Source organism: Harpia harpyja, chromosome 10 (genome assembly GCF_026419915.1).
Source record: "Harpia harpyja isolate bHarHar1 chromosome 10, bHarHar1 primary haplotype, whole genome shotgun sequence".
Taxonomy (NCBI): domain Eukaryota; kingdom Metazoa; phylum Chordata; class Aves; order Accipitriformes; family Accipitridae; genus Harpia; species Harpia harpyja.
This window is the reverse complement of record NC_068949.1, coordinates 4,187,525-4,215,172: the sequence shown is the minus strand read 5'-3', so window position 1 is coordinate 4,215,172 and position 27,648 is coordinate 4,187,525. Positions and strand designations below refer to the sequence as shown.

The 27,648-nt window shown below is 37.2% G+C and overlaps 1 protein-coding gene and 1 long non-coding RNA gene across 4 annotated transcripts in view; one reads left to right on the top strand and one right to left on the bottom strand.

Moving 5' to 3' along the window:
* The window catches only part of MYPN (myopalladin), an 80,376-nt gene that overhangs the window by 33,477 nt on the left and 19,251 nt on the right, over positions 1-27,648 (bottom strand). For all 3 annotated transcript variants that reach the window (XM_052800239.1, XM_052800240.1, XM_052800241.1), the window contains exons 2-8: positions 18,673-19,611; positions 8,195-8,370; positions 6,584-6,635; positions 4,294-4,441; positions 2,844-2,915; positions 2,488-2,629; positions 1,515-1,538 (exon numbers count right to left, since the gene is read on the bottom strand). In XM_052800239.1, coding sequence (XP_052656199.1) covers positions 1,515-1,538; positions 2,488-2,629; positions 2,844-2,915; positions 4,294-4,441; positions 6,584-6,635; positions 8,195-8,370; positions 18,673-19,610 — 1,552 coding nt within the window. In that variant the 5' untranslated portion in view covers position 19,611. The remainder of the gene's footprint in view (positions 1-1,514; positions 1,539-2,487; positions 2,630-2,843; positions 2,916-4,293; positions 4,442-6,583; positions 6,636-8,194; positions 8,371-18,672; positions 19,612-27,648) is intronic.
* LOC128147564 (uncharacterized) overlaps positions 8,238-27,648 on the top strand; it is a 33,630-nt gene continuing 14,219 nt past the window's right edge. The window contains exon 1 of the long non-coding RNA XR_008237045.1: positions 8,238-8,335. This is a non-coding gene — a long non-coding RNA (uncharacterized LOC128147564). The remainder of the gene's footprint in view (positions 8,336-27,648) is intronic.

Below are 27,648 nucleotides of genomic sequence, written 5' to 3'. Positions count from 1 at the left end.
GCTAATTGTGCTTAAAGAAAGTTGCCTTTTCACTTCTTTGTGAAGAAGACTAATGGGCACCAAAAATGTGCTAGCAAAATTGTACTAGCAAAAATTAAATTCCTTCTCGAAAAGTCAATCTGGAGTTATGACATTCCTGTCTGACGAGTATCTGACATGTCCGGGCAACAGTACCAGCTAACAAATACCTAAGGTGATAGGATTTTAAATCTTTCATTTGGCCAGGTAGCTGGGGTGGGGAGGGAGAGTAACATCTAAAGTGGATTGAAATGTGGGCTGATAACATTTCTTCAACTAGTCAGTGACTATATTGCTACCATTTTGCAAGAAACTTTCCTAAAACCCTACAGGATTAATATTTTACAAGTATTTCTGCAGAAGACCATACTGCACTTAACTTGATTGTTTCATGTCATTGCTGAGGAAAATCCAGTAGCAACAAAGAGATTATTTACTAACAACTATAGGAGAATAATAGTTTATTATAGTGCTAGGATCATAGAACTAGTTTAAGGCATTATAATATCTAGTTTATAGTACTTGGATTTGCCAACCACTGCGTGCATGGAAATCCAGATTCCTTCTGAACGAGCAGCAGATGATGAGGCAGTGACAACTGCACCCAACTGATTACCCTCTGAAAACTGCTTCACATTACTCAGCAGTGATGCCAATGGACAGTAAAGGAACAGCATCGGTGGGTTCTGGTAGAAGCTCCATTTATTCATTCCTAAGTCTCAGTGAGAGACATTGCAGAGAGAGGGAGTCTCTTTCAAGATACTTTTTGGGGTAAAAAACTTTTAATAGGGCAAGGAGAAGAGTTACAGAACTTTATATACTGTAAGAATTAATACTCCTTTGGTAATTTTCTATCTTAAGAGGGACAGCTTTATATTTTTAATAGTGAAAAGCATAACCAAGAGAGTGATTGTCTCATGGAGGAGAAATCAAGATCTATAAGGCTCCTTTGCTCAAATCATGCAGAGTAGCCTACATTCTGCTCTGACCCTTGAAATTAGCAAATCCAGACACTTTTATAGGATTTGCTGATATCAGGGGTGGAACACCTGATGTGATACTCTCATATTACGCTGGTAGGGAGCAAAGGGAATGGCTGACATGGCTAAACATCTGATGCAATGTTCCCTAGCTGGTAAACTAGATAAAAATAGCTCAGTCCTACATCATCTGGTGTACTTCTGAACCTCAGATATATAGGGGACCTTCATACATTAATTTTGTTAATCTTTAGCTCGTAAGGTGGTAATATTTAGGTCCTAATTTAGAACTGGGTCAAAGCAGAATGGAAACATTTTTTTCTTCAAAAGTGATAGAATTAATTAAAATTATATGTTTATGGAACAGTCTACAGTGAAATGCATCTCACTAGTAGTTACAGAACATGGTGAAAAGAAGAAATGTTAATTAAATTATGGAGTTTAAATAATATTTTGTGAAGTTAAATCACCACATTTGTATAATCAAAAAAGTATGAGCCTTTTGATGATCCTTACCTGGTTCAGCCATAGATCGTGGTTCTAAAGGGAAGAAGAGCAGAATTAGTAGATTGAATATATGTACTTTTGCCAATATTTTTTTTTTCTTAAGCACTAAATATGAAGCTTGATCTTCTCAATATGATGCAATACTCCTTTTGATCCAATTTTCTGTTTAAGGGGTGCTGGAGACAGCCAGGCCTTGTACTCAGTGGTATGTCAAATCCACTGACAATATGAACACTTATGAAAACTTTTGAGAATTTATGAATAGGAAATAAATTCTGCAAAAAGTATTTTTTTGCAATCTTAGTACTACTTTATTGTGTCTCGAAGACAATTTCTGAAACTATTACAGACATGAAATCAAGTTATGATAAAACATTGTTTAATTTAGGTTTGATTTAGTGTGGTATTTAAGGAATTTCTATTGAGTTTTAGCAATTTTAGCATTCCAGTGACTTATGAGAAAACTGCAGATGTTTTGACTGCATTTGCAAATTAAAGTAGAAGTATATGTTTACAACCTATCATGTATTATGTGAACACACATGTATCCATAAGCATGCTAACGTGTACATCAGGTTACTTTTGTGGATAAAAAAGCAATCCACTGCCCATAAGCACTATTACAATAGCACTTAACTAAAACATGAGGGATCTATAGGCAACAGAACTCTACATAAATGGTGCAAAACCAAAAACAAACAGCAAAAGTAAGGCTGAATTAGAAAAGGACATTGAAGTGGCAGAGGGATCAAACAGAAGGCAAAACAGTTCAATAGTTTGGGGAATCTCAGACAAATACTACCTGTGAGTATGCTGTTCAATTCATCCACAGTTTTGCCTTCTGGAACCCATATTTATTGCCATAAATATGGCTTATATAATTCTTACCATTGTAAGAAGAAATTCAAAGTGTTGCTATATTAGCAATTTTGTTGCTTGCCTCTATTTTATTAGACACAATATTTCCACGCAAGAAACATACTTTTCTGTAATATCCTAAAATCTGGAGAATCTTCTATCAGTGTTCCTTCTCTATACCATTCAACCCTTGGGGAAGGAGCTCCTTTCACCCGACATTCAAAGACAACAAGCTGCCCCTCAGAAGCTGAAATATCCTGTAACATCTAATAGAGAAAATGAATAGACAGTCAGTAAATGTCTTATTGGTCTGGAAATAATACTGGTTTCAATAAGATTTCTTAAAGGCACTTAAATCCTTGGATGGCTTAAGAAATGCATAATTCCTTTTTTTATCTTTGATGGCTAGAAAATTTTAATTATCTCTCCATACAATTAATTGACCTGTTTAGTTTTCAAATATGTCATAGAACAAATTACCTTTGTAAATACAGGAGCAGCAATTATAGGTCTTCCATCCAGTCCTTGCAAATAGTTAGTGGGGCTTTGAGCCTGTAGATTGCAAAACATCACATGAATGAACAAATGAATAAAATTTGCTCTATTGTAGACAACCGCTAGTGATCTTCCTGGAGGGGTTACTGCCTGAGTAACAAAAATGCTGTTATTGCCTTTTTGAGTTAATCGTGGCAGGGGAAACTTCACTGCAGTGTATTAGAACATCTTTCATTGATACTTCACTAAGGCAAATCTACGTAGACTGCTTGGTAGTAGTCTCCTTTTAAGAATTCTTACTTACAAAATTTAGGGATGTTAATAAGGAAAAGTTAAGTCAAGTCTTAATCTTGTAGTTCTTCTCCTTTGCCAAAACCAAACAATTTACAGAGGTGGTATATCACCCTATTGATCCTACTCAGTGAAATCAGAATTAAGTTATTCTCCTCCTGGAAAACTTCCTTATATAACTTGATAAATAGAGTTTTTCATTTTAGTGAAATAGAAGCTGCCCAGAAGAGCAGAATTAGTGATTCAGTATCTCAGGAAACATAACCAAATTTTATAGATGGTGTCTTACAAGTCAGCAAGATTAAAAGTGGTAATTTTTGAGATACCTATCACTTTTGACTTAGGCAACGTCTGTCAAAATGGCAAAATGTTGCACAGGCTTGCTTCTGTTCTCTTTGTAGTCAAAAGTAAACATGCATTAATTCACCTATTCAGTATCTGTTTATTGGTTACCACCTAATTCTAGGCTGTAAACATTGAAAAGGCAGTGTAAAGTGAGTTTCTCATTAACTTTTCAGTTTTAAGTAAATATGGCGGCTCTTTCCTATTAGGAAATGCATGCTAACATTAATTAGAAACTCTTTGATAGGGATATTAAAATGTTATGTGGTACATAAGCATATCTACATATAAAGTAAACATAGTAGTGAAATTATTTAGCTTAGAATAAGTTTCATTGAAAGAAAGTTATTTCAAGTGAGTTCTGTAGAGAGGGAGAGGAAAAAGTTACCGGCTGCTGCTATTGAAAGTGAATGAGTCAGTCTGCAATGTGAAGAGGCCAGTGAGTTGACTTACACATCCAAATGCCCTTCACGGCATGCAGTCTCTGACCTGCTGGAGCGCACACAGATGCCCGCCGCTGGCTGAGCTAGCGGCAGCTGCTCCTTCTGCTCACTGCCGCAGAGATGCCTGTAACCTGGGGATGAAAGATTCCCTTCCCTTTGCCAGGTGCTAAAGGTTAGCAAGTAGGCAGGACATCTCTTCTGTGTATGCAACTACTGTATGGCTGTAAGGTTCAAAGCTGAAGTTCAACAGCAGAGCAAAAACTAGGAAATTTGAGGGTCCTGAGTCACAAACTGCAGAAGAAACACCTTCTTAAGACCTTGCTTTTGGTCCCTGAAATTCAGCGTATTGTCTCCCCTACCTGATTAACTGGTGTTGACACAGGCTGGACAGGTACAGACACAGGCTGTACCATGGCAGATGGTGCCTTGGAGGTTTCTTGATGCTTGGTTGCAGTTCTAACAGCAGGAGATGCTGCATTCAAGGAGGTGTCAGCTGGCTTTGGTTTGCTGTGAAATGTTAACAAAAACAAGTTCTCTAATTGGAAGTCAGAGCTACGTGTATGTCCTTTAGTTATGTCTGTCCCAGTTACATGTCAGCCCCAGCCTCACTTCTGGGATTGAATTCCAATTGATCTAAACTGATACGTACTCCTAGGCAAACTGCATTTTATAAGAATCAGGCTGCATATCTTGCCACTTTAATCTCTCATACTTAGTTCAGTTACACCAAATGTAATAAATGGCCTGGATTAGCCCAATTGTGACTTGCAGCATGAGAGCGCGATGCCAGTTTCTCAGAGGACAGTGCTAGTTTCTCTTGCACTGCTCCCTGAGCTTGTATAAAGATTTGGGCCCATAAGGTAATGAAAATACCATGGTCTGCTTGGATACAGATTCAATAATTTACTGCTGAAAAATAAAAAAAGAGAGTTATGCTTTCTGAATATCATGCAGTTTTGGTAGAGTACAGGTTCAGTACTCTTCACTTCTTCTAGGTTGTTTTTATATTGAAGTAAAAGAGTTGACCCTATTTATTTTTGTTGCTAAGTAAAATAATGTAGATGATGAAGAGATCGTCTTTTTATTCAGTTTGAGGTATGCACTAGTGGCTCTGGAATGTACCACAGGTCCCCCCACGAAAGCCAGCCTTCAAACCAGAGGAAGCCTTACTCAGAGTGAACATACACTTGTTGTGATCCCTGATTTCTCTTTTGAAATTGTGAACTTTTTTTTGCACCTGTTCTCATACTAATTCCCTTTAATTACAGGTGTTCAGATTCATGTGATGGCAGCTGGAAGCTAAGCAGAAGTAAAGACACTCTTATTATACCCAAACCTGATTTTTCATAATTCTATCATTTGAGGACGTCCCACTACAATGTCAGAGCAGCATTCTTTTTTTTTTTTTTAAGAAATACAGATTGCAATACATTACTTCACAATTTAATGAGGTAAGCAACTTAGAGATGCCATCAAGTGATCAGGATCATGGTCAACACTACATTAACAACTAACGAGGTGAATAAGAAAAAAATTTATGCCTGAGACATCTGGAAAAGTCTGAGGTAGAACTATGAAAAACTTAGCAATTCGTCCCAAAACCTTTGAGATCTTCTTGATCTTAAATTTAATATAAACTTTTACATTTATCGAAGTCCATAAACCAATCCAATCTGGAGTATTTTAAGACTTTGAAGTAAAAACCACCTAAAACAGGATTTGCTGTTAGCCTGAGGTCTTCAGTCAAACACACTGCAGTCTTTTGTATTTGCATTTTAAAATAAAATGACATTTGTAATGAGTATAACCCTCCTTAATAAATAATGGAAAAAAACCAGGGTGCATACATCTATCTGATTAAAATTTCCTCTTTATAAAGCACTGGTTGCTTTTGGGGTTGAATTAATGCATACAAAGGAGTTCAAAATAAAAGATTGATTATTTTAGTTTTCAACCAGTCTGACTCCCTTTCCACTTAATAGAAAGACTTTGATTCTGAAAGATATAGATTTTAACAGCATTGGATCAGGTTCTAAATGCACAAGGAATGGGTTTCATCTAGGAAAAATAAAATTATTTCCCAGGTTTTAGATTACATCTGACACCTTTTCTTTCTTTTTATAATTAAGTATTCTTTTATACCCATCATTTCAGTTTACTCTAGTTCATATCTATTAATTTCCTTATATTAAATCTAAATAATCCATGTATAGCTATCTTCTGACAAAAACTTAATGACATACCATATTTTCATGTGAGAAATTTTACTACACTGTTTTTCTAAGTCAGACGCTTAAATCGGCATTTAAGTTGGGTCTAGTCAAATGGCATCTGTTTTAGTAAATTAATTCTAGTAGTTTAATCTTTGAGGTAACATATTTCTTCTTATGTTTATATTTAATATTAAAGTTTCAATTCTTAAGCTAAAGTTGAAGATACACAAGCAAATGTGTATTTGTTCCATAGTATTTGTAAAGCAAATAAACAAACACACAAACAAAACCCAACCCAAACAATCCAAACAAATCCCAAACAAAAGCCTAATGTGTTGGAAGTTGCAATATATTAATGGAAACTGAAATGTCTACACTTGTGGTGTTTTTTAACTGTAAGAAAAAATATGGAAGATGTAATTGATTTTAAACTTACTGATCCATTTCGTCTTTGATGATTTCGCCTTCAGAGTCAGAAGAAGAGACTCCTATGAGAAAGAAAAAAAAATCACTTATCAGAGGGGTTTTTGGAGAAGTTTATCTATGAATGATACAAGCCTTCAAATTTCTCTAGAGCATTCTAAGGATATATATTATAAAGTTATGCCAAAACAAAAGATCACATTGCAGTGGAAATGAACCAACGTTGTACACTGTGTAAGATGCAGAACTGCTATTGACATAAGGCAGATTTGGGATGAGGTGAGACTGAAATGAGGAAAACAGCATCCAAGAGTGAATGTATACCTGGGTCTTCCTCATGTTCTCTTTAAAATGCCACTAGTATGATTTAGTCTGTAATTGCTGTTGTGAATCAAGTAAGAGGTTTTTTTTTCACAGACACATGATACTACCAGTTTAAAAAAAAAAGGGAAAAAAAAAGAGAGACACCTGGAATCATAGCTATTATTCTTAAACTAGTGCCTTCTAGCACAGCTTGGAGAAGATACTAGCTCCGTTTACTAACAGCTGTCTTACTGAGACATTTTACACTTCTGATTCAGCCTTCACTGCATTTGGAAATTGCATTTTCTCTGCAGTTCCTGCCAGTGAGCATCTCCATCAGCCATGGCTTCCATCCAACATCCACGAGTTAGGTAAAAGCAGGCCTTGGCCCCAGTCTCGAGAACTAGTAAATCCCTGCCAAGCACAGACATCTCCCATTAATGTCAGGGGCAGTGCAGATACTAAAAAGGGATTCGTCCCTTCACTGTCAGATTAGAGATGTGAAAGAAGAATAACAGTAGAGCAAAATTAACCTTGTATTAAGTAGGGTAGGTGCTTTAATTTATGAATGGTCACACTGTGGTCAGTGATGGTACTCACAGTATATTTCTCTGCCTGAGAAATGGAAAAAAGACAAAAGGAAAAAAAAAGATTCTGTGTGTTTATTTTAAATTTGTAATCCTGCTAGCACAATGATGGATGCAACCTGAAACCTTACCCAAAAAAGTGTTAAAAAGAAATACAAAAAATAGACCTCTCTTAAGCCAAGTAGGATATATTAAAAAGCATAAAGAGAAAGAAAAGAGACCTAAATCTGCAGATATATATTCTGTTTTATTTACAGCATCTATTGTGCAAGTAAAATATCAAATTGCTGGTATACTCATTTTGGTTACAATGTCCCAATAATGGTTTAGGATGAAGCTATCCTATATTCAATTTGTATTAATGACTGTAGGAAAAAGGGGTTAATAAGAATTAGACACAAAGTTTAGGTTCTTATATTTCTGTAGAGTACCACAGACAAAAAATACAAGGTGGCATCAGAATCTGAATATTTCTAGTCTTTGATCTTTCCATGAGAGACATAAAATCTCTGGGAAGCAACACAATAAAATTATATGTAAAGGGCAGTCACTTGTCTGAAGGGTATTTTATAGAGAAGTAATAAATATGTTAGTAATGATGAAAAGTGTTGACTTCCTGCTGTGTATTTTTTGTGACAAATCTATTACACGGTTAACATACAAAATACATAATTGTATCTTAATCCTGTATGACCAATTTCAACAACCAATTTCCGCAACAATTCTAACATTACCTTCTATGTAAATCTCTGCAGAAGTGGAGTCTGTTCCATAGATGTTTGAAGCAAAGCACGAGTAACGTCCTGTATCCTCCTCAAAAGCTTCAACAATAACCAATGAGTGTTGATCACCTGTCTGGGTAATTTGAATGTCTGGTGAGTTCTCAAGCTCCTTCCCTTCACAGTACCACCTGCAAGGCAAAAAATATTATCAATGCAAACAACTTGAAACTAGAATGACAATGTTCGAAGTCTTTCTGATGGTAAATGGGTGGGTTTTAGCCTGAAGATTCTGACAGAGTACTGCAGGCAAGTGTTGAATGAACAGTCATAGGAATAAAATATTTATGATTTTCATAATATTCAGTTACAGCAAATAATAGAGCTCCTTTCTTTGCAGTATTTAAACATACTAACAAACTAGTTCATGTAAGTGACTCTAGCACATATTTTTCTTGATGTACAGATTTCAATAGCAAAGTAGAAGAGCTCTGAATTTGGAACGCTATCAGTCCAGCTCTGAATTTCTCTTGAGGTACATTCAGATCTGTGTTGTGGCTTAAAATGTAGCAAAAAAAACCCCAAAACCCTAAGTGAACAAATTTCCCTCAAAGCTGTGATTCCAAAGTTCATGTTGGTTCAGAATGTGACTGAAATTTATTATAATGTTACTCTTTGTTTTGTCATATATTTAAGACAATCTGATTTTTATAAAAGATGGCATAAGTGTACCACAAGGAAAGAGAAGTGATCTGTTACAATATAGAGGCACTTCCTTACAGGGACATAGCCAGTGGGACAGCTGGACCTTGAATTCTTTTCTGCATCATATTTCTGTGTTTGTCTTTTAAATCCAGCTACACATCCAAGAATATTTTGGGCCTTTTAGAGACTTCACGCTCTCATCTAAGGCATTCCTAAGTCTCTCAGTGTTCAGAAGGGTTGTTTCAGTAGAAGATGCAGGAATCCAAGCAAAATTAAAAGCAGCACGTGAAGAGACAGCTCCTTAGAATGTGTTAATGACAGCAACAGTCAGCTCAACCTGAGAGCTAGTAGGAGGGGAGAGCAGGCCTGATTGCTATTGCTTGTTAATATGGAAAAGACAGAACAGAAAGAGAAAAAGCAGGTGGGTTTACAGAACCAGGATCAAATTTAATAAGACATTCTAGGTTTTATAGAGAAGTTGTAGTACTATGTATAGGGATCCAGAGTTAAATGTGTGGGATAATACTCAGAAATACCTGTATTTTCAGATAACTACCTGAATTTGAAAAGCCAAACTAAGGTGCCTTCATCTTCAGCATAACTTTTCTAATAAATACAGAGATGTGAAACTCCACAAAAATATTTGTATTTTCTGTTTACTGCTGCTTTCTTAACTATGTATGATTGATTAATGTGTCTTGTGCACGTGTGGGTGGAGGCTGTCATACTGATAACATTTTTGATTCAACTGATTTTTTAAAATGAGTAATTGTTTCATCGATCTTTATATGGTAACTTGGTAAAAGTACCCGCTAGCTTTTGAGTGCATGCAAATGCTATCAAAGCAATGGCAAATGTATTTACTATTATATATTACAGCAAATAACATTAGTTGTGGAAAGGATAGGGATAGGGTTTTGCGTAGTAAATTGTAATAATTCATATTTCCTGGCTCATACTATAAAGTACTTTGATACATTTCCATCTCAGATAATTTAGAAAAATGTTAATAAATAAATTTGTTTAACCATTCAATTGTATGCAACTCTTGGAAGCACAACTTTTTACAGCAGTTGGTGCTACAAATTGAGCATAAAGAAACCCCCAAATTAATATCTTGGAAAAAAAAACCCTGTAAGACAGTCCATACCAATGGAAAACTAGAATTTAGTAGAAGTGTAATGTAGAATTGAAAAAGGAGCCTCAAAGGGACTATGGGGTATGAAGGAGTACAGATCTGGAACTTAAATGCTGATTACATAGCTAAGAAGTAAACCATGCACTATTTGTGCACCATCAGTCCTAGCTGTCCAAGATGGCTTTCTTAAAGTAGACAGGGTATTCCCCAGTCCACTTCGAGTTGCACATTAGTGTAATCTGTAGCTGTACAGTCAACTGACTTGAATGTACAGCTTGGAAAGCGTACAGGTCTGCCTGTTATGGAGGGAAGCTCCTGCACTGTAGAGTGAATCATACTACTTAACACAATTTCCCCTTTTAGAAAGGCAGACCTTTGTAGCTAGAGAGCTAGAACTTAAAAGTCTTGTTCATGTCTATACCTGCTTGCTTATCCTCTTTTACAAGCCTCCATTGTAACAAGAATTGAAAAAGGGTCTAAGAACATGACTTTTATGAATTTAACATTTCCAATTGCAATGGACAGTCATGTCGTAAATATCATCATGTTAAAAGAGGATGCCATCAGGGTGTAAAATGTCCCATCTCTCTTCCCTGACATTTCACAGCTGAAGGACAGCTTCGCTTCCCTAAAATACATCCACATCCTTCTTGCAGGGTTTTACCAATGAGAAACTGGCACTACTTTATGCGGAGCACTTCAGACAAAGTTACTCGTTTCTCTTCCATTTGAGCCTTAGGGCTCTGATAGACAAGCTCTTGCAGATCTGGCAGCAGAACTTTAAAATGTTAAAATCCTGATGCTAACTTCTTTGCTCGAGGTTTCTCGCTCTGAAGCAAGGATGGCAGGTTCAAATGTGTTCCCAGGCCTAGCTGCCCTAGTTCTGGTCTAATGAATAGGGGTTTGCACCAGGACATTAGGCACGTGGATCTAGGATAACTGAACCATAGAAATTCTTCTATATATCACTTTTGGTAAATGTTAATAGCCATAAAAGAAGGGACTGGGCAGTCAGGAGGCTACAGCTGTGTCTTAAATTGCCACAGATATTTGTTTGAACTCAGTGTGAGCCACAACATTAGGGGAATATTCCTGTGTCCCTTTGAAGTTCGACATAGCTCATTTGCTAGGTTTTCTACCACTCTGGTGGGCAAAATGAGATGCTCCGAGGTACTTTCTGTCAGTGGACAGTCTGTCTAGGACAACACTTTACCCCAGGATAGCTTTGAGCAGCCATTCATGCTACTTCTCACACCTTAATGGAACTTGTTTCAGGTGCTTCACAATACAGTTGTAAACAGCGTTCTGGATATTAACCAAACCCATACAACGTGCAGCACCTTTGGAAATTTAAGAGACAGCTGTCATCATACAAAGGGGAATAATAACATTGGCACATATCCTAGGATGCCAGGTGAGGTAGCACATGTAAAAAGGTAAATAAGAAATTACTGCATGTTCTGGCTCAGACTACAAGTCCACCTAACCCAGCATGGTATCTTGACAGTGGCCAAAAGCAGACACTTACGGAAGACTCTAAGAACAGAGCTAATATATACATGTATGTATATTCATATATTTCTCTGGAGTATCTAACCATTCTCTTTATCTTTTTTAGAAGGTGTGAAGCAGCACTTAGAAACAATTTTAAAAAGGTGAAATCACTGGTCTTAAAATGATTGTTTACAAACTACCTCTGTTTTAAAGGATTTCACCATCACAGTGCCATTACCATTATTTTCTAGTAGATTAGATTGTATGGTTCTTCACTAACATTTAGTTTGCAAATCCTGCTTTTTATTTGTATCATCTTTATTTTGAAAGAATTGGTTTACACTTCCATTCAAAATACATTTCCTTTAAAAATAATGATCTTTCTAGCTTCTTCTGATTGAGCTATAGTGTTCATATTGCATCATAGTCCAGTCAGGAGCCTTCAGATCCTCTAATACAAACCTCTTCAAACAGAAGGAACAGCTATATCTATTTTACACTTTACCCATAATGACTTGCCCAAATCTGGTATTTTCCCTACTAATAGTTAAATACAGTGGGTTTTTTTAGACTGGCTCCCCAGAAGTGCGTATCACATTTGCTTTTCTGTTCAGTGATGTCCTTATAAATATGTAGATACAGACACCATAGCTAGTAGTGGGGTCCTTGGTATCTAGAACACAATCATCTAGTGCGTGGGATAAAGGAACAACTCTACCACGAGTAAGTAGAGGAAATGTTTAGCAGTCCCAAGGGAGAAGTACGGTAATGTGCATTACAGGGTTGATTGAAAAGGTCCTTTGAAATTGATTAGTGCCATTTTAAAGTTCCAGGCCAGGAAATTTTATAGGATTCCTGTGATCCCGAAGGGGGGATTTTTTAAATTCTATGTACAGTATGGTTTATTCTTCTGTTGTTTTCAAGATTTGCAATTGGTGGTAATTGACAATGGTCACATTTTCAGGAGAGAAGACCTAAGGTTCGTGCACAGTTGTATGACTACAAGCACAAATTTGGTATATGAATGTACAAGTCGCCTGTTAGGTGTGTATTTCATGTAGGCAACTGTGTACTTTGGGAGGTGAGTCATGGCACTTACTCATGTCTTTTTATATACCTACCTCATGCCTCTTCCTTATAATGTAGCATTGGTTTAGCGTGTTAGCTTTAGCAGATATGAAAAGCTATTAAAGAGAACACCCATGTTCTAGAATTTGACCTCATTTTCAGCAACATCTTTTCAGAACATTAAAATAACTTACATGGTACAGTGATATATTTTTGTGTCCACTGAAATGTGGCTCCTCACTCAAGTGACACATAAAGCATTACACAAAATGCTGTGATATAATCACCAGTAAGTTATAAGAAGTCTTTGTGTTACTACTGATCAGCTATTCCAATTAACCTGTTGTGTTTGTGTAAAGTCTGTATTGCATGCCTTTGTGAGGCACAAATCTAATTTCCTATAAGCAAATTTAAAAACACCATGTAAGCTATTTCTTCCAATTATTTTAGTAGTATGTGAGTAGTATATTCCTTTAGTAGACTCAGACAGTGAAGCAGTATTGAGTTAATTCTTTTCTTTGCAGTTATTTTTTCCTTTGACTAGTCCAAAATTTGCAACACAAGTGATTTAAAACTTCAGGAATAAAATTCTGTTTCAAACCTGTGTTTAGTTCTGCTATGCAGAGTGTTCTTTAGTCACTATTTTTGCCATAATGTTAAAGTATTTTGAGATAAAGCCGAGAAAAACAACGTGCTACATGTATGTTATCTCTTTGCAATGCTTATAAATGAAAACCAATTCTGTCTTGTGAAATTAAGCTTTATGTAAATCTTTGGTATGGCCATATCTACTCCTTGCTTATTAACATTTTATTTTATTCTTACCATCAAAACATTGTACGTGGTAGCAATGAAATGTCAGTTCCAAGGGAGTTCTGACATTGAGATACGTGGCATGACTGAAGTAGCAATACTCTCTGTCACTGACATTTCATTCCTGCCATGAATTGTAATGATAGCTTCATCATACAAGGCAGGTTCACGTTAAGCACAAGCAGTGTCATCTGTTGTGCCAAATTCATCCTAGGTTTTAATCCATTGACTTGACTGGAGTTGCATGTAAGAGAAGTTTGGCTTTCTAGACTTTGAACACTGAAACAGATAAAGGTTTTCATTTGGCAGCCAGGAAAAGAAAATCTTAATCAATCTTATTTGGCTTCAGAGTCTCTAAAAATCTGTGATTAGTTGCAAATCTAGTCTCCTTAAACAAAGCAGCACTAAAATGCACTTTTTAAGCTTTGTATGCCTATGTTAAAGAATGTTTTCATGGAAACCTTATGACATACAGCCTGTTTTTAGATCATCAAATCCTCATGACACTTCCAGGATAGCTGTGTATGCCAAACCATGCAATGTGATTCATAAGTAAAATTAACCTAGGAGTGATGTGCCAAACAGTTTGGAAAAATGTAGGCACCTCTGAACCTGAGGGAATAAGGAGTGCTCTTCTCGCGGAGAGGAGTGAATGTCACACCTATCGCTACTCATACAGAAACAGAGCTGTAGAAAGAAGCATGAGAAGGAGGTCGTCCAAACCCTTAACACTTTGGAAATATACTACACATTTCTCTTAAATGCTTATTTCTAACCTGCAGTATAGTCAGAGTAAAATAACCAATCAATAATTGTAGTAGTGTTCTTTAATTGTGAGCTAATGTTTGAGCTAGCGAGAGGCCCATATGCTATAGTATCCATCTTTGTTCATCTCTTCTATGACACTGCATTCAGTGATGATACTGACATATGGGTAATGTTTCATTGAAACGTCTTTCTAGATAGGTAGGCTTAACAACGTTCCTCTAACATGTGGGTTTATTACCTTAAGGCTGAGTTATCTTAAAAAGCAGTTGGACGGGTCTATCTCTATTCAGCCAAGCAGGATTTAGCTTTCCATATACTGCTATTTCAAATCAGTTCCCAGTTTCTTCTCTTGCTCCACCATCCGATTTTCTGTCCCTCAGTGAGCCCTCGTATACGCCAGATAATTACCTACCAGTAACCTACCTACCAATAGTTAGCCTGTAAATTATACTGCTTTATCATTGCCAATGATATTTTGACCCTGATCCATCATGAATGTCATTTACACCATTTTTTTACGTCATCAATTTTGTTTTGTACTATCTTGCTTTCAAACGTGGTATCTGTCCATCATATTTTCCAGTCCTTTCCATTTGTGTGATCAGCTTCTTTCTAAATCTCCTGTCTCTAATTTCTTTCTTATAATCCCCATTACATCAGTTTAACGATCTGATTGCTCCTAGTGTTGACTGAGAAACTACATTAAGAGCTTGTTGAATCTTGTTCTTGTTTCACAATGCCTTCGGTTCCCACAGTACCACTTGTACATTGTAAGTGTATATATTATAAGCATTGTAAGTAACTTGGGATTCCTTTCTGTGGTTAGGAGGTCCATTTTAAGTCAAAGGACACAGGTAAGCATGCATTAGCACACGTTTGTCCAAAGGTTGCTTGTTTACTGACCTTGGTCATTCAACTAAGTTGAAGGAGGAAGAAATCATGCCTTAAAGCCGGTCTGCATTAAGCTTTCTTTCATCAGTTGCCACCTTGCCAGTTAGTCCTTTCCCGGGACTACTGATTTTTGTATCTCTCTTGCTTATCTATTAGAACTCTTCTATACTTGCCCAGCTCCACAGATACTGAACTAACTCACCACGAACCTTGGAAAACTGTTATCCTCAAAGCAAGACAGTTGCCAGTTCTGAGCCCAGTTCTGGACACAGTTCCACAACTATGGCCAACAAGATGCTTCCTTCACTGTTTTGGAAGCTTTGCACAGCAGATCAAAGACAAGCACTATTTTTAGTGAAAAAAACCTGCATTCTCATGGTCCCCATACCCCAAAGTACATTATATTCTCTGGTTTCTTGGTGCTGTAGCAATGACTAAAAAGGCCATGATCACTGGAAGCACGTGAATATTTGTCACTCAGGCAAGAGAATTTTTTTACACCCTTTCTTAGTGTTACTCCTGCATATAGGTGGAGTTGAAAGAATCTTAGATGAACAGGACAAAAGTTTTGTTAACAAACAACTATGATCAGGAAACTGTTCAAGCAGCTAACATTCCCAGTTTTCTCCTTAATACAGCACATATGTGCACACACACACACACACACACAAACACAAGGGGAAAGAGACTTCAAACTTACCCCCTTGTGATTTATCTTTTATTTGTTAGTTTAAATTGTGAAACTGAAAGCTGATCCTGATCTTTTTCTTGAGCTTGAGTCCTTGGGACTGATTTTCTCTATGGGACTTCTTTCTCCCTGTCCCTGCTTCCCTTGGCCTTGGGGCATCAGCATGTGAGTTCTGGACTTCTGTCTTAGCTCCTCTAAGCCCCTGATCTGGCTACAAGCATGAGTCAGTAAACCAAGTGTGCATTTCTGTTTGGAGGAGTACAGTGCTTGACAGCAGTGTATTATTGGAAAAATCTGATGGATGCTTATTCTATAAAAGTGTAACAGCTCCTGTATTGACTGTCATTCACATGAGTAGCTTACTTTATTATTTAAAATAAACAAAATCAAATGTTGAAATAGAAATTTCAATGGAAAAGCTTCAGTTTTGTTGGGACAAAAATAGACGCAAGTTACAAAGATACCTGTCATCCAATTCTGTGAAATCAAGTGGTCCCTGAATTGGGTGCATAGGCATCCTGGCCATCCCTGGCTACTCCATGGGATGAGTCATTGTTCCTGGGTTCTCTGATCTGCCCTTGTGAGGCTTCAGTGACTTTATAGTGTCAGCTTCTAATTCAGATAGTTGTTAAATACCTAAACTTAGATGGCATGAACACCTTGTCCATTTTACGTATGTGTCAACGGCATAGGCATGATGTGCTGTTATAAGGATGGTGTTGTGGCCTTCTGGAGAAATAGATAAAATTAACATTCTGCGCCGGAGTATATGTCTAGAAACAAACAATTCAGTGTTCACCTTTTCTGAATACAAAGAAAGCCAGATTGAGTTTGTGTACAGGTCTATATACATAAAAGAAGATTATTTCAGTTGTTTTCGTTGTATTATAAACTATGAATGATGAGAGGAAAAAAAATATACTTTTCATGTCCAGGGATCCTACTGACATTTTTAATATCAAAAAGATTTATCAAGGCAAGTGCTTGGAGAAATAAGTCTCAAAGTCTTGATAAGCAAGAGAAGTCTTCAGAGAATATTGCTACTATCTAGGGGATGATGATATTTCCTGTCTGTTTTCTGACAAACCCTGCAAATTTCTGGCACTGTTTTCTCTTTTAATCAGATTCCTCTATGAATTGAAGGGCTGAACACAATACAAAATTTATAATGGCATAAATTCCACCAAGAAAATGCCTCAAAATTGTTAATGAAAGCAGTGAGTTTAGATATGAAGCGTAGTAGAAAGCATATTCTTCCCAAACAAAGCATTTCTCCCAGCTTTAGAACAGATTCCTCTTCTGTAAACAAATCATTTAGTCCTTTGGAAGTTCACATTCCTGTCATGGACAAGAGACCCTGCGTGGCACCAGGGGTCAAGGTCTTGTTAGGGACTGAGAACCTACATGTTACTATGGAAGGCACTAGTGGGGCAAAATGGTCTGGCAGTCACAGTTCAGGGATCCTATGAGCTGGGCAACTTCTTGTCTTCATGACAAGGCTGTCCACAACAAGAGGATTCATTTGTAGATCCTTGTTCCTATGTACTTAATAGTGTGTTGTAAAAGCTTCTTCCTTCTGAAAAATTAGCAGCTCATGTGCCAGAAATCCAAGGGAGTGGAAGGGAAAGATTCTTTACCACAAAAATCTTTGGAGCTTCTGTCTTGGGACGTTGAGATAGTTTTCATTTGATGATTGTGCCTATTAGTTCAGTGAGAAAGATGATAAAAGGTGTCGACTGTAGCAGAAGTGGTAGTAGTGCTGTACTCAGCATTGTCGAAGTATATAAGGAAGACAATGAGCTGACAATTGGAAAAAGTGGACCATCTGTGAAGCTCAGAGTCCTTTAATAGGATGCTGAAGATGCAAATAGTTCTATTCAATATTTAGAAAAGCAACACAGATTTCTAAAATGCCTATAAAAGGATAGGCAACTGTCTAGACTAAGGGTATCTATTTATGATACCGCAGATATTAGGATGCAAGTATGTATAGTACATCTCTAAAAGATGGATACAGTTTTCCTTTCTATTGGATTGGTACAGTCCCAGCAAAGTAAATATAATTCCACCACTGTGAGAGAGAGGTAAATTTGACTGATGAGCTCTGTATGAACAAATTTGGATTTAGAAATGCTGATGAGATCTAAGAATTTTCAAGATAAATTTAAAAGTTACAATAATCTGTTTCTCATTCCACTGATGTCATTGATGAATAAAGTGTAGCTTTCACATTTCCTTTCATCTCCAGTGATCTTTGCAAATGTTACTGATTTAACTTTCAAAATCCTCATAGATATAGGTGAGAACTGAAGCATCAGAATTAGCAGGCTGGTCACACAACATGAATAAGTATCTGTTATTAAGGGTGTCTTATACCTGATAAAACAGAAGTGTTTTTTCTAAGGTCACAGCAGAATCATTGTCAGAATCTGAATTAGAACTGAGCTGCTCCTCGTTATTTGTATAATAACTTAAATGAACTCCTTTCCTCTCTGTTCATGTATGGATGTTTTTGGTTTATAGGATCCTATGTTCACTCATGTCAAATACCTTCAGACATCAGCATGAGGTATCACAGCCATCGGTGTTTTTAGCTGGTTTATACAATCATTCTTGATTTCCGCAAAGATGACTAACATTTTTCACTAAGGAGTTAGCACTTTCTTTTAATTATGAAAGTACAGTATTTAAAAACAGTTCTCTAAATTCAAAGAAAGTAATGTGTCCCAAAATATGTTGTCTTAAAATATAAGCAACCTTTTGTATGATTTAAAGAAAGCAATTTTTTTTCTTAATTGATTTTAATAACCAAGATCAAGAGACCTCTGCTACAGATTACTGAAACATATGCATCAAAATATCTGAAAAGAGTAAGGCATACACCTACTGTTACAGAAATACAAAATTATAAGTGCAGAATATGTTTACCTGACTTCAGGTGTTGGGATTCCTACCACAATGCAGTCCAATTGCACTTTGGTTCCTTCCGGAACTTCCCTGCTCTTCAGTTTTTGAGTAAAGCATGGTGGTTGTCCAATAGGCTCATCAGAATATACAGATGCTGATTCTGACTCTGTTTTTAGCTCTGCACTTGTTAATTGATTGATAGATTCCAAGTTTGCCGCCTGTTGATGATCTGTTTGTTCAAATGTTTTCTCTGCTTTGTTTTCCAAGTTTTGAGGTACTGGAATGGAAAGCCTTTCTCTGCTTTCTGATGTGCTAGATAGGCTAGAGCTACCTTTTTGAGCAGGCTTATTCTTAGAATCGATTTTGCTCCTGTAGTTTTTGCATGTTCGGGGTCTTATTCTTTCAGAGTTGTGAGCTTTGAAAAGTGATGAGAGCTCCTCAATAAAATCTGCCGCCTTGTTTAGGAATTCCTTTTTTGATTCTGATTCAGAAGGGAGGTGGTGTTTCTTTAGATCTTGAGAGCTCCCTTTGGAGCCCTTTGTATTTCCGACATGGTCCTGACAAAAGTTTGAGTGCAGGCCATTGTCTGATGTATTCAAAGCTGTAGACTGGGCCATTTGTTTGTGTTTTTCTGTGTTTTTCAGCTGATCTGGGAGATGCTGTGAATGTGCCTGAAGCTCATCCTGTTTAGTTTCCAATGGATTCTGATCAATAGCTTGTCTTGCCAGGTTTACACTTTCATCTAGCTCTTCTTGGCTCAAAAAGGCAGAGAGATCTGGAAGGTCATCTTGGGCAGCTACCTCATCTGAATCACCCAAAGCATTGCCATAATGGAAATTATGAGAAGCTGGTTCCGATCTGCTTCTTTCACTCTTCCCTTGATGTTTAGTTTCAGCTAAATAACTTTCTCTCAGAAGTTGAGATATTGAAGTTGAGGATTCTAAACTGTCGTCTTGCATGCTGTCAACAAAAAGGACAAATAGGACCACACCTTATCAATAGCAAATTTTTTGACTGCACACAATTACAGGCTTCTGAAAAGCAGAACACAACATTTTCAAAGTGCATCTCTGTGTTGAATATTAATTTGTAAGTATAGCCTTGTTTTAAAGGCCTGCTTCTGTACATACTGCCAGATACTATTGCCTTTACCCAGTAAAATTCATCTTTTATCACTTTCTACCATTGGTAGCCTTACATAGCTAAAGTGACTGCAAGTGTGGTCATTTATACTTTGTTCCAGGCAAAACTTCAACTACAGAGCTATTAACTGAGTTTCAATTTCAAACCTTTATCATTGCTGATGTGTGTTTCTTAGCTAAGAAACAACCTCATCAGATAGGTTAAATGCTGGGTATTTCAAGGACTGAAAGTTGTAAGACAATAACAGTACTTTTAAATCAAGTAAATTTAGCTTGAAAGACATTGAAGTAGTAAGTAAATGAACCCTCAAAAACATCTGAGGGATGAGAAGAGGAAGGAGAAGGGGAGAGAAGAACGAAAATATTCTATAATGACAATTTTTCATTTAAAATTCTTAAAGATACTGCATTATGGGAAGCAATAATGGTGCTAAATGTTCTATACCTTCTTAAATTAAGTATTATTTCTAATAAGCTACTTAAAGTAAGTAGAGGATTATGTCATTATTTGATATGAACGTCATTTGTTATACAGGCCTTTCAAAATCATTATCTTACTTCATCCTGATTCTGAAAAAATGTACCACAGATGAGAAGACAGTATCAGAAAGCCCATACTTAACCGGCATGCCTGATAAGCAAAGCTAAAGTATCCCTTTTGATACTTAAGTAAGTACCTCTGCATAATAGTCTCCCTTTTATTTACACAAGAGCCATTATGAATGTAGAGGGATTCAGGCATCCTATTAACACACTCATCTTAAGGTGGCTTAAATATGAAGATAAATAAGACAAATACTCTTCACAACCTTTCAGACAGCTGATGCCTCACAGATATTGAATGAAACAAGTGCATCACTATTTACCGGATCTGTGTCTCTCAGAATATGCAGTGCACAGTACCTCTCTCCTACTTCATTTATGGCCTGGCAAGTCTTGCTGTGATGGTTTCAAATATTCCTACCCCAAGGTGTCTGATTTGTCGCAGTGCAGAAGGTTCTGTTCCTGTCGTGGCATCAAGGGAAGGGAATATGCATGCCCTTGCCTCAGCCATTTCCATTCACAGCCTTATGTAACAACTTAAGTTGCCAGAGAAAGAGAAGAAAAGTAAAAAAGGTATCTCTGCTGTGAAGGGCTTTCTGCTCTGCTAGCGGGACAGTTGTCCCTGAAAAGGGCTGGTAAAAAGCAAATGAGGCGGTAATATCTTGTACTGCTGCAGTATTTCTTCCTGGAATGTGAGTGACAGCCCTTCTTCCTTATTTACAAAAGGAAAGCTTCAATTTATACTGTTTATATTCTTCTTCAGTGAATGAACATAAAGCTATCATATTCTGATGTGCATTTTGAGACCTCAATCCCTCTGCCTGAGGCACAATTTGTAATACTGAAATTCTTTTTCTTACCTAAATTTTTGGCAGTTTAGATTTATTTATTTTGTTTTATTTTGGTAGTATGAAGCAAGCAAAATCAGTAAGGCGACAAAGGCACCCAACCAAAATATTGATAAGTTTGTGCCTGTACAAAAAATGACAAATAAAATACTGTATAAATTATATGCTTCTAAGCACCCTATCTAGTCCCTGCAACTGAGCCAGGGTCTGCACTACTAATTGAACACTTGGCATTAAATTATCTGGCACAGTGTTTCAGTGAAGCTGTGGCACATAAGAGAACATTGATTTGGGAAGCCCACATGAGATAATGTTGTAAGCTGTTTCATGACTGGACAGAGTATGTAATTTAACCTCTTAAGAGAACAAAGAGGTGTCCATGAGGCTTAAAGTTCCTGCTTTATGGATACTACTTTTGCTTGCTCAGCTTTTACTTCTTAAACAGCTGTGCAACCTTACTGAAGCTGAACGTGTTTAAGGGGTTATATTATCTTGTTTATGTGCTGATAGCATACTGTGTGCTGTAAAGGTCACAGCTAAAGCTACAGTTTCAACTCTGAAGAGTTTAAATAGATTCTAACATAAGGAGTTTACACCCTGGAAGACAAACCTCGCACATGAATGAACTGCAGACCGGGAGTATAGCTGTAACATAGGGAAAGTTTGCTTTAGACCTCCTTGCCATGTGCCGCCTTGTATCTACTTAAGAACAGAAGGGAGGAAACAGAGCCATAGCCAGCTTTTTTCCCTGCACTGTGCAGCTGGCTTAGCCTGCGAAAAGGGAGCAGTGTGTGCTTTTAGTGGGATGTCATAGAACGTACAGTCTCAGAATATCTCTGGAGGGATGCAGGTCCACACTAACCTCTCTACACGTGACTATGGCTAAATTATAACATCCAGCTGTATCTATCTTTGTGTGGCTTTAGATGATACAGCAGAAGGCTGTATTTTATGTGGTTGGAGAAGTATGTGTTTTACATGGTTGCAAAATTTAGCTTGCTACATTTCTTGGCCACTCTTTCTGAAACATTTCAGAATGGCACATCGTCATTTCATCTCAATGTCTGTAAAGGTCATCAGAGCTGAAGAAACACGATGCAGGTCTTTACAGAACACTGGACTCTCTAAGGAGGAAATGCAAGTAGGGAAATAATACTGTGTGATCAAAACCTGCCAAAGTCAAATGAAGTTAAAGAACTCCTGCAATAATTTTGTTGAGAGGGTATGTGAAAATCATCTGACTGTGACTCTGCAGGGTTTTATTTTCCACTGTTGTACAGATATTGCTTGATTTTCTCATTTAAATGCTGTGTCTATCTCAACAGAGGTTGTTAATCACAGTGCAGCTTTTCTGCAGATAACCATGGTAAAGCAACTGTTTGTTCAGTATGGTTATTTGAGACTTTGTTCTGGGTCTTACATATCTTCTATTCATCTTTTGAACAAAGCATTGAAACATGAAAGAAATAATTTCTGCTAATGTGAGAAATATTTTCTGCTAATTCCCTTAAGGACTATTACTGCAATATGAGGAGATGCTCTCAAAGAAGATGTGTTTAGATTGGCAAAATAGCTTTATAATTCTAGTTTTCAAAAAAGTATAGTGAAGAAGCCACTGTCTGATAGCAAAAGGAGGAAAATTAAATGCAAATTACTGCAACATAACAAAACCAGGGGTGCCTATACCTGGTGAAAATATAAAATGACAGAGGATATTAAAGTAGTCACATCAAAACTTCCTTGTACTGATGGTTCATTTTGGCTAGCTGTAATGCAGTTGTATAAAGCATCTTAGATTCAGATGACCAAGCTAGACAGCACAGCCATACATGGAAGACCAAAACCCACTTGTCTGTCACAGTCCTGAGTGAACAGGTAGGAAGCAAATGAACAAATTGCTGGTTCAACCCTGTCGCTGCCCTTCTGAGGGCAGTTGAGCAGATGTGAATGGGAGAAAACAAACAGTTGCCCAGCAAAGGAGTTGGAACAACTTCCTTCCTTCTGGCCATCAGAGCAGAGTGCTCCTTCTGGTGTTGGGAAGCAAGATATTGATGAGAATTAATCTGATGCCCAATTCTTAATCCTTAGAGAGCTGTCACTTTTTTTTAGAGCTCATCCAGGTTTCAAAATATTATGTCTAACTTTTCTCTATTTTCAGCTTGTGTAGAAGATAACTTTTTATTCTATTTTTAGTAAGGAAGAAGTTGGATACTAGTCAAATGTAGCACTTTGAGGCAGTGCTTGGCTACTGAAGTTTTAAGACATTTTGAATTATGTGATATTTCTAATTAAATGGAAAATGTTGAGTTTCAAGAAATGTTGCTGTGAGGCTACCAGACAATCCAGTTACAATTATTAGTTATGCCTTGCTTATGCCTTGAGAGATGTCCAGTTTCTTTTTTTTTTTTTTTTTTTTTACAAGGAGTTGCAGTCTCCAAGGACTACAGAGGGCTGATGATTGAGGGAAACACTGGGTAGGTTGAGCCATTCAGATTTCACAGTCAGGGCACAACAGCTTTTGTTCAAATGAGACCAAGCATACAGCCTGACTAGGTCTCTGGGCTAGATAGCAGTAAGGCTGAATTGAATATATTTTCTAAGATACCTACTAAACCATCTTTCTAGTGAGCAAAAAGATATCACCAGAGGAACAACGATGCTATTACAGGTTTGATTAATGATGATTAATAATAATTTAGCCTTTCTATAGCCAAAATTGGACTCTAAGCTCCAAAATTAAGATCTGGTCTTGAATTCAGTCTTTCTCTTTGCCTGACTTTCTGGATTGTTTAGACTGAGATGTGGAATTGGCCCTGATCTGCCTTGAGCCTTCCCTTTAATTTTTCCTGCTTGGGACTTTGGAACAGAAGTGTCTTTGTGGCTGCACAGAAACCATCCCATGGTCCCCCAGTGTGCAGCAGCACAGAACGCTGGCACTGAGTGGCAGTGCACGGCACACTGCTGCCATATCATGGAGCTAGTAAAATGTATACAGTAATTGCAGGTATCTCTGTCGAGCAGATAAGTGCAGATAACTCTGCACATAACTCTGTTGAGTAAGCAGTAAGGACAAACTCCAGTACAAACACAGTAGACAGCAATCTGTGGTGTCAATGAAAGCACCAATAATTTTGCAGACTGGAAAAATTTGTCTTATAATGAACCAGTATCAAGGGGAGAAATTGCAATGCTAGTTACAAATAATAGCTCTAAACTGGTGTTATTTAGGATTGAAAATGGGATGACTGACTCCAGCAGTCAGCAGTTCTCTACTCTTGACTGGTTCCTTACCTACAGCACCAAACAAGTGCATTGAGGGCAACATTTTTTGCTTTCCTGGGACGCTAACAGCAGTGACCTTGGGCACCTATTATCTTGAGAGGCATCAGAGGATGTCATGAATAAAACTGACTGTATGAACTTCTTCAGTCTAATAATTCAGTTTCCACTAGCCAACTAATTGCACAAGCTTTGTGAGTTTCCAAGAGGCTCTACTTATGGCAATGTTCTCTTATTAGCCAAGTGATCTTTAGGATAAAATATTCACAAAGGTAGACTTAGTTTTCACAGTTTGTCTTGGCAGTGGCTTGACCTGAAAATCCTTACATGGAAGGGAGAAAAATCGCACCGCAGGAAGCTTGTGCAGTGTGACACCGAACGCTTTCATTTCCTCTTGTTTGAGGCTTGTTAGACTCATTGCTGAATCATCACTGAAAGAACCTGAGCTTTTCCTAAGAAAACAGCAGTAGTGAAATCTCAGCAAAGCTGAAGGGAATCCCAGATACATCTAAGTGCAGATCCTCTGTTTTATTTGGTGAGAGACAGCTTTGAATGCTTGATGCCCTAAAGGTGTTTTTTCAAACACCCCTTCTCTGTGTCATAATAAAGAGGTTATCTGCAAATAACAGATTTGATGCAAAAAGCATTTGAACATCTTTGGCCTTCAGTTATAGTTAAAAATGAGTAATTTTAGTCAGTACATGTTGTTCCTGTATAGCTTTTCAAGCTACCATTACTTTAATTGAGACTGCTTTTGTATGAAACCTCAGTATCAGAACAGCTAGCAAACTGCTGCTTCTTTCTCTGCATAGTGGCACCTTTGTGGCCTTTACACAGCAAAGCTCTGGACCTATATGCCCAGCACCTCTGTTTGGAAACTGGAAAGTTTAGCAGATATTAGAGGCTGTATCCTTTTCCAATTAATTTAATTGCACATAAATGGCATTTACCCATACAGTGTTGAACACTAACAGTTATATGGGTGTTTCAATTGGATGATTACAGCTATGAAAAACAAGCTAAGACATGACACAAGTGATCAGTCTTGCAGACATTTAATGATCACAATCACATTCTTACGTGCTCGCAGGAATTCTCACTTAGCAGTTGCCATTGTCACCGTTTCCATTACTGCCTGTTGACAAGCTGTAGCTGCTGCAAGACAGACTTTGAGACTCCAGACATGGGAAAGGTTAGGCTGGAGCAGAGGACTAAGGTTAGCGGTCTTGTGTGTGTTTGGGGGTGTAAGTGAGTGTAAGATATTTTTAATAATTGTATTTAGAAGGCTATGTACAAGAAGGTGGTTTACTTTTCTGTTTTAGACACATTAGTAGCTTTGAATTCCTTTCCTTGTAATGAACCAAGAAAGTCAGATAACTAAACTCCCATTTCCAAGTAATGTAATTAAATAATGGAAAATAGAGAGCCTCCAAGCCCAGGAGTGTACCAACTTCTGATGAAAACAAAATCCTTCTAAGAACAAGTAGGCTAAAGGTTATGTCCATGTTTAGGAAATATCCTACTACTTCTTTATGTATCTTTTTCAATATAATCTTTTTAATGTTCTAAGTATATGTTGCATTTTCTTCCATCCCTAATCCATTTTATAAATTTCAGACCTTAAAACTCTTGCTTGACTGTATGTCTAAAAGAGGCTGGTAGCTGTTTCTTGCTCACTGTTACATAATTTTGTAAATAGTGAAGAGACTGGTGGTGGTGGTGGTTTAAGTATCTTCACATACTGCTGCTCTTTGCTTTAATGCAAATGTCTGCTGTTGAAGGGATTTTTAAAATGCTGTTATAACTGATGTATGGCTACTACTGCTTCTGTTCAGAAAAAATAAGTCGAATCAGGCCCTCTTCTGTAAATAAAACCTCCAATAGTCCAGCTTCTGCCCTTAGATACATTGCAGGATAGACCCGGAGCAAGCAACTTCACTTAAACTGCCCAGGATTTACTTGTAGCTGTAAACAGAATTACTAACTCCCACCTCGTAGCCCCTCTATTTGTAAATGCCACACAGTTAAATTTTTTAAGCAGTTTTCAGGTAAAATGCAAAGTTTTTCTGTGCAAACTTGAATCTTAAATCTTGAGAAGTGTTACCTATAAAAGAAAGTTCCCTTCTAAAAGAAAGGGGAAAAAGAGAAAAGAAGGGAAGAAAGGGAAGGAAAAGGGAAGAAAGAAGGGAAAAAAAGGTAAATACAGAACATCCAATATTTGGAATTGGGGGGAAATTTCATTATTTTTAATAAATTTTTAACGGCTTGGGAGTTGAACAGTCTTTTGAAATACTTGTGATAGTGGATTGAGGCCTTAACTGGTAAAACTACTTCTACGTTCTTTTTAAACTGGAATTGCTATCTGGATTTTCATTAGAAAGGGAATATAGAATTGAATGATCTATATACAGTTATATATAATCTATATTAAAAATATTATGCTGAAGTAATAAATAATTTGAATTTACAGAGATATAATTTAACATGTGAATATTTTATGAACATTAGGTAAATAACCTCAAACCACAAGCAAGTGACTTGAAGCTGGGAATATTTAAGAGTCTAGATTTCTGTAGCAGAGGATCTATCTAGACTGCTTTTTGTAGTGATGTTAGTCTCCTCTAACACAGCTCTTTTCCTCTTGTCTGGAGGTGTTCACCATTTCACCCACAGGCATTTGAATGCGACTCAAATTGTACAAATGTTAAAGCCTTAAAAGCACCTATTTTGCTTTAAGAAACTTTAATGAGCCTTAAGAGCACCTATTTTGCAAGCAAACAGTGATATCTGTACTGCTGGTGCTAGAAATGTGAGAGGTGAAATGTGTTCTTCATTACCACTGTATTTCATCCCTAATGTCTCTTCCCTTTCCTGCTGACAGCACAATCACACAGCCCACAAAAGAAAAAAAAAGTTGGGATTCATCATCTCAGAAGTGGAATGGGATAAATCCTCTCTCTAAGTCATTCTGCAGAAGACACTGCAAGAGGCCTGTGTGCACTTGGAATCATGCCCTGGCCTGTGACCTCAGTGTTACAGCAGTGGGCACCCTAAGCAGCATAAAATATTCAGCTCTTCTTCAAGGAAAAAGCACATTCAGAGCTCTTTAACTTTTTCAACATTTCCTTCATACCATCATATAATAAAAAGACCTTTTTTCTTTTTACTCTGATCACAAAAAGTCT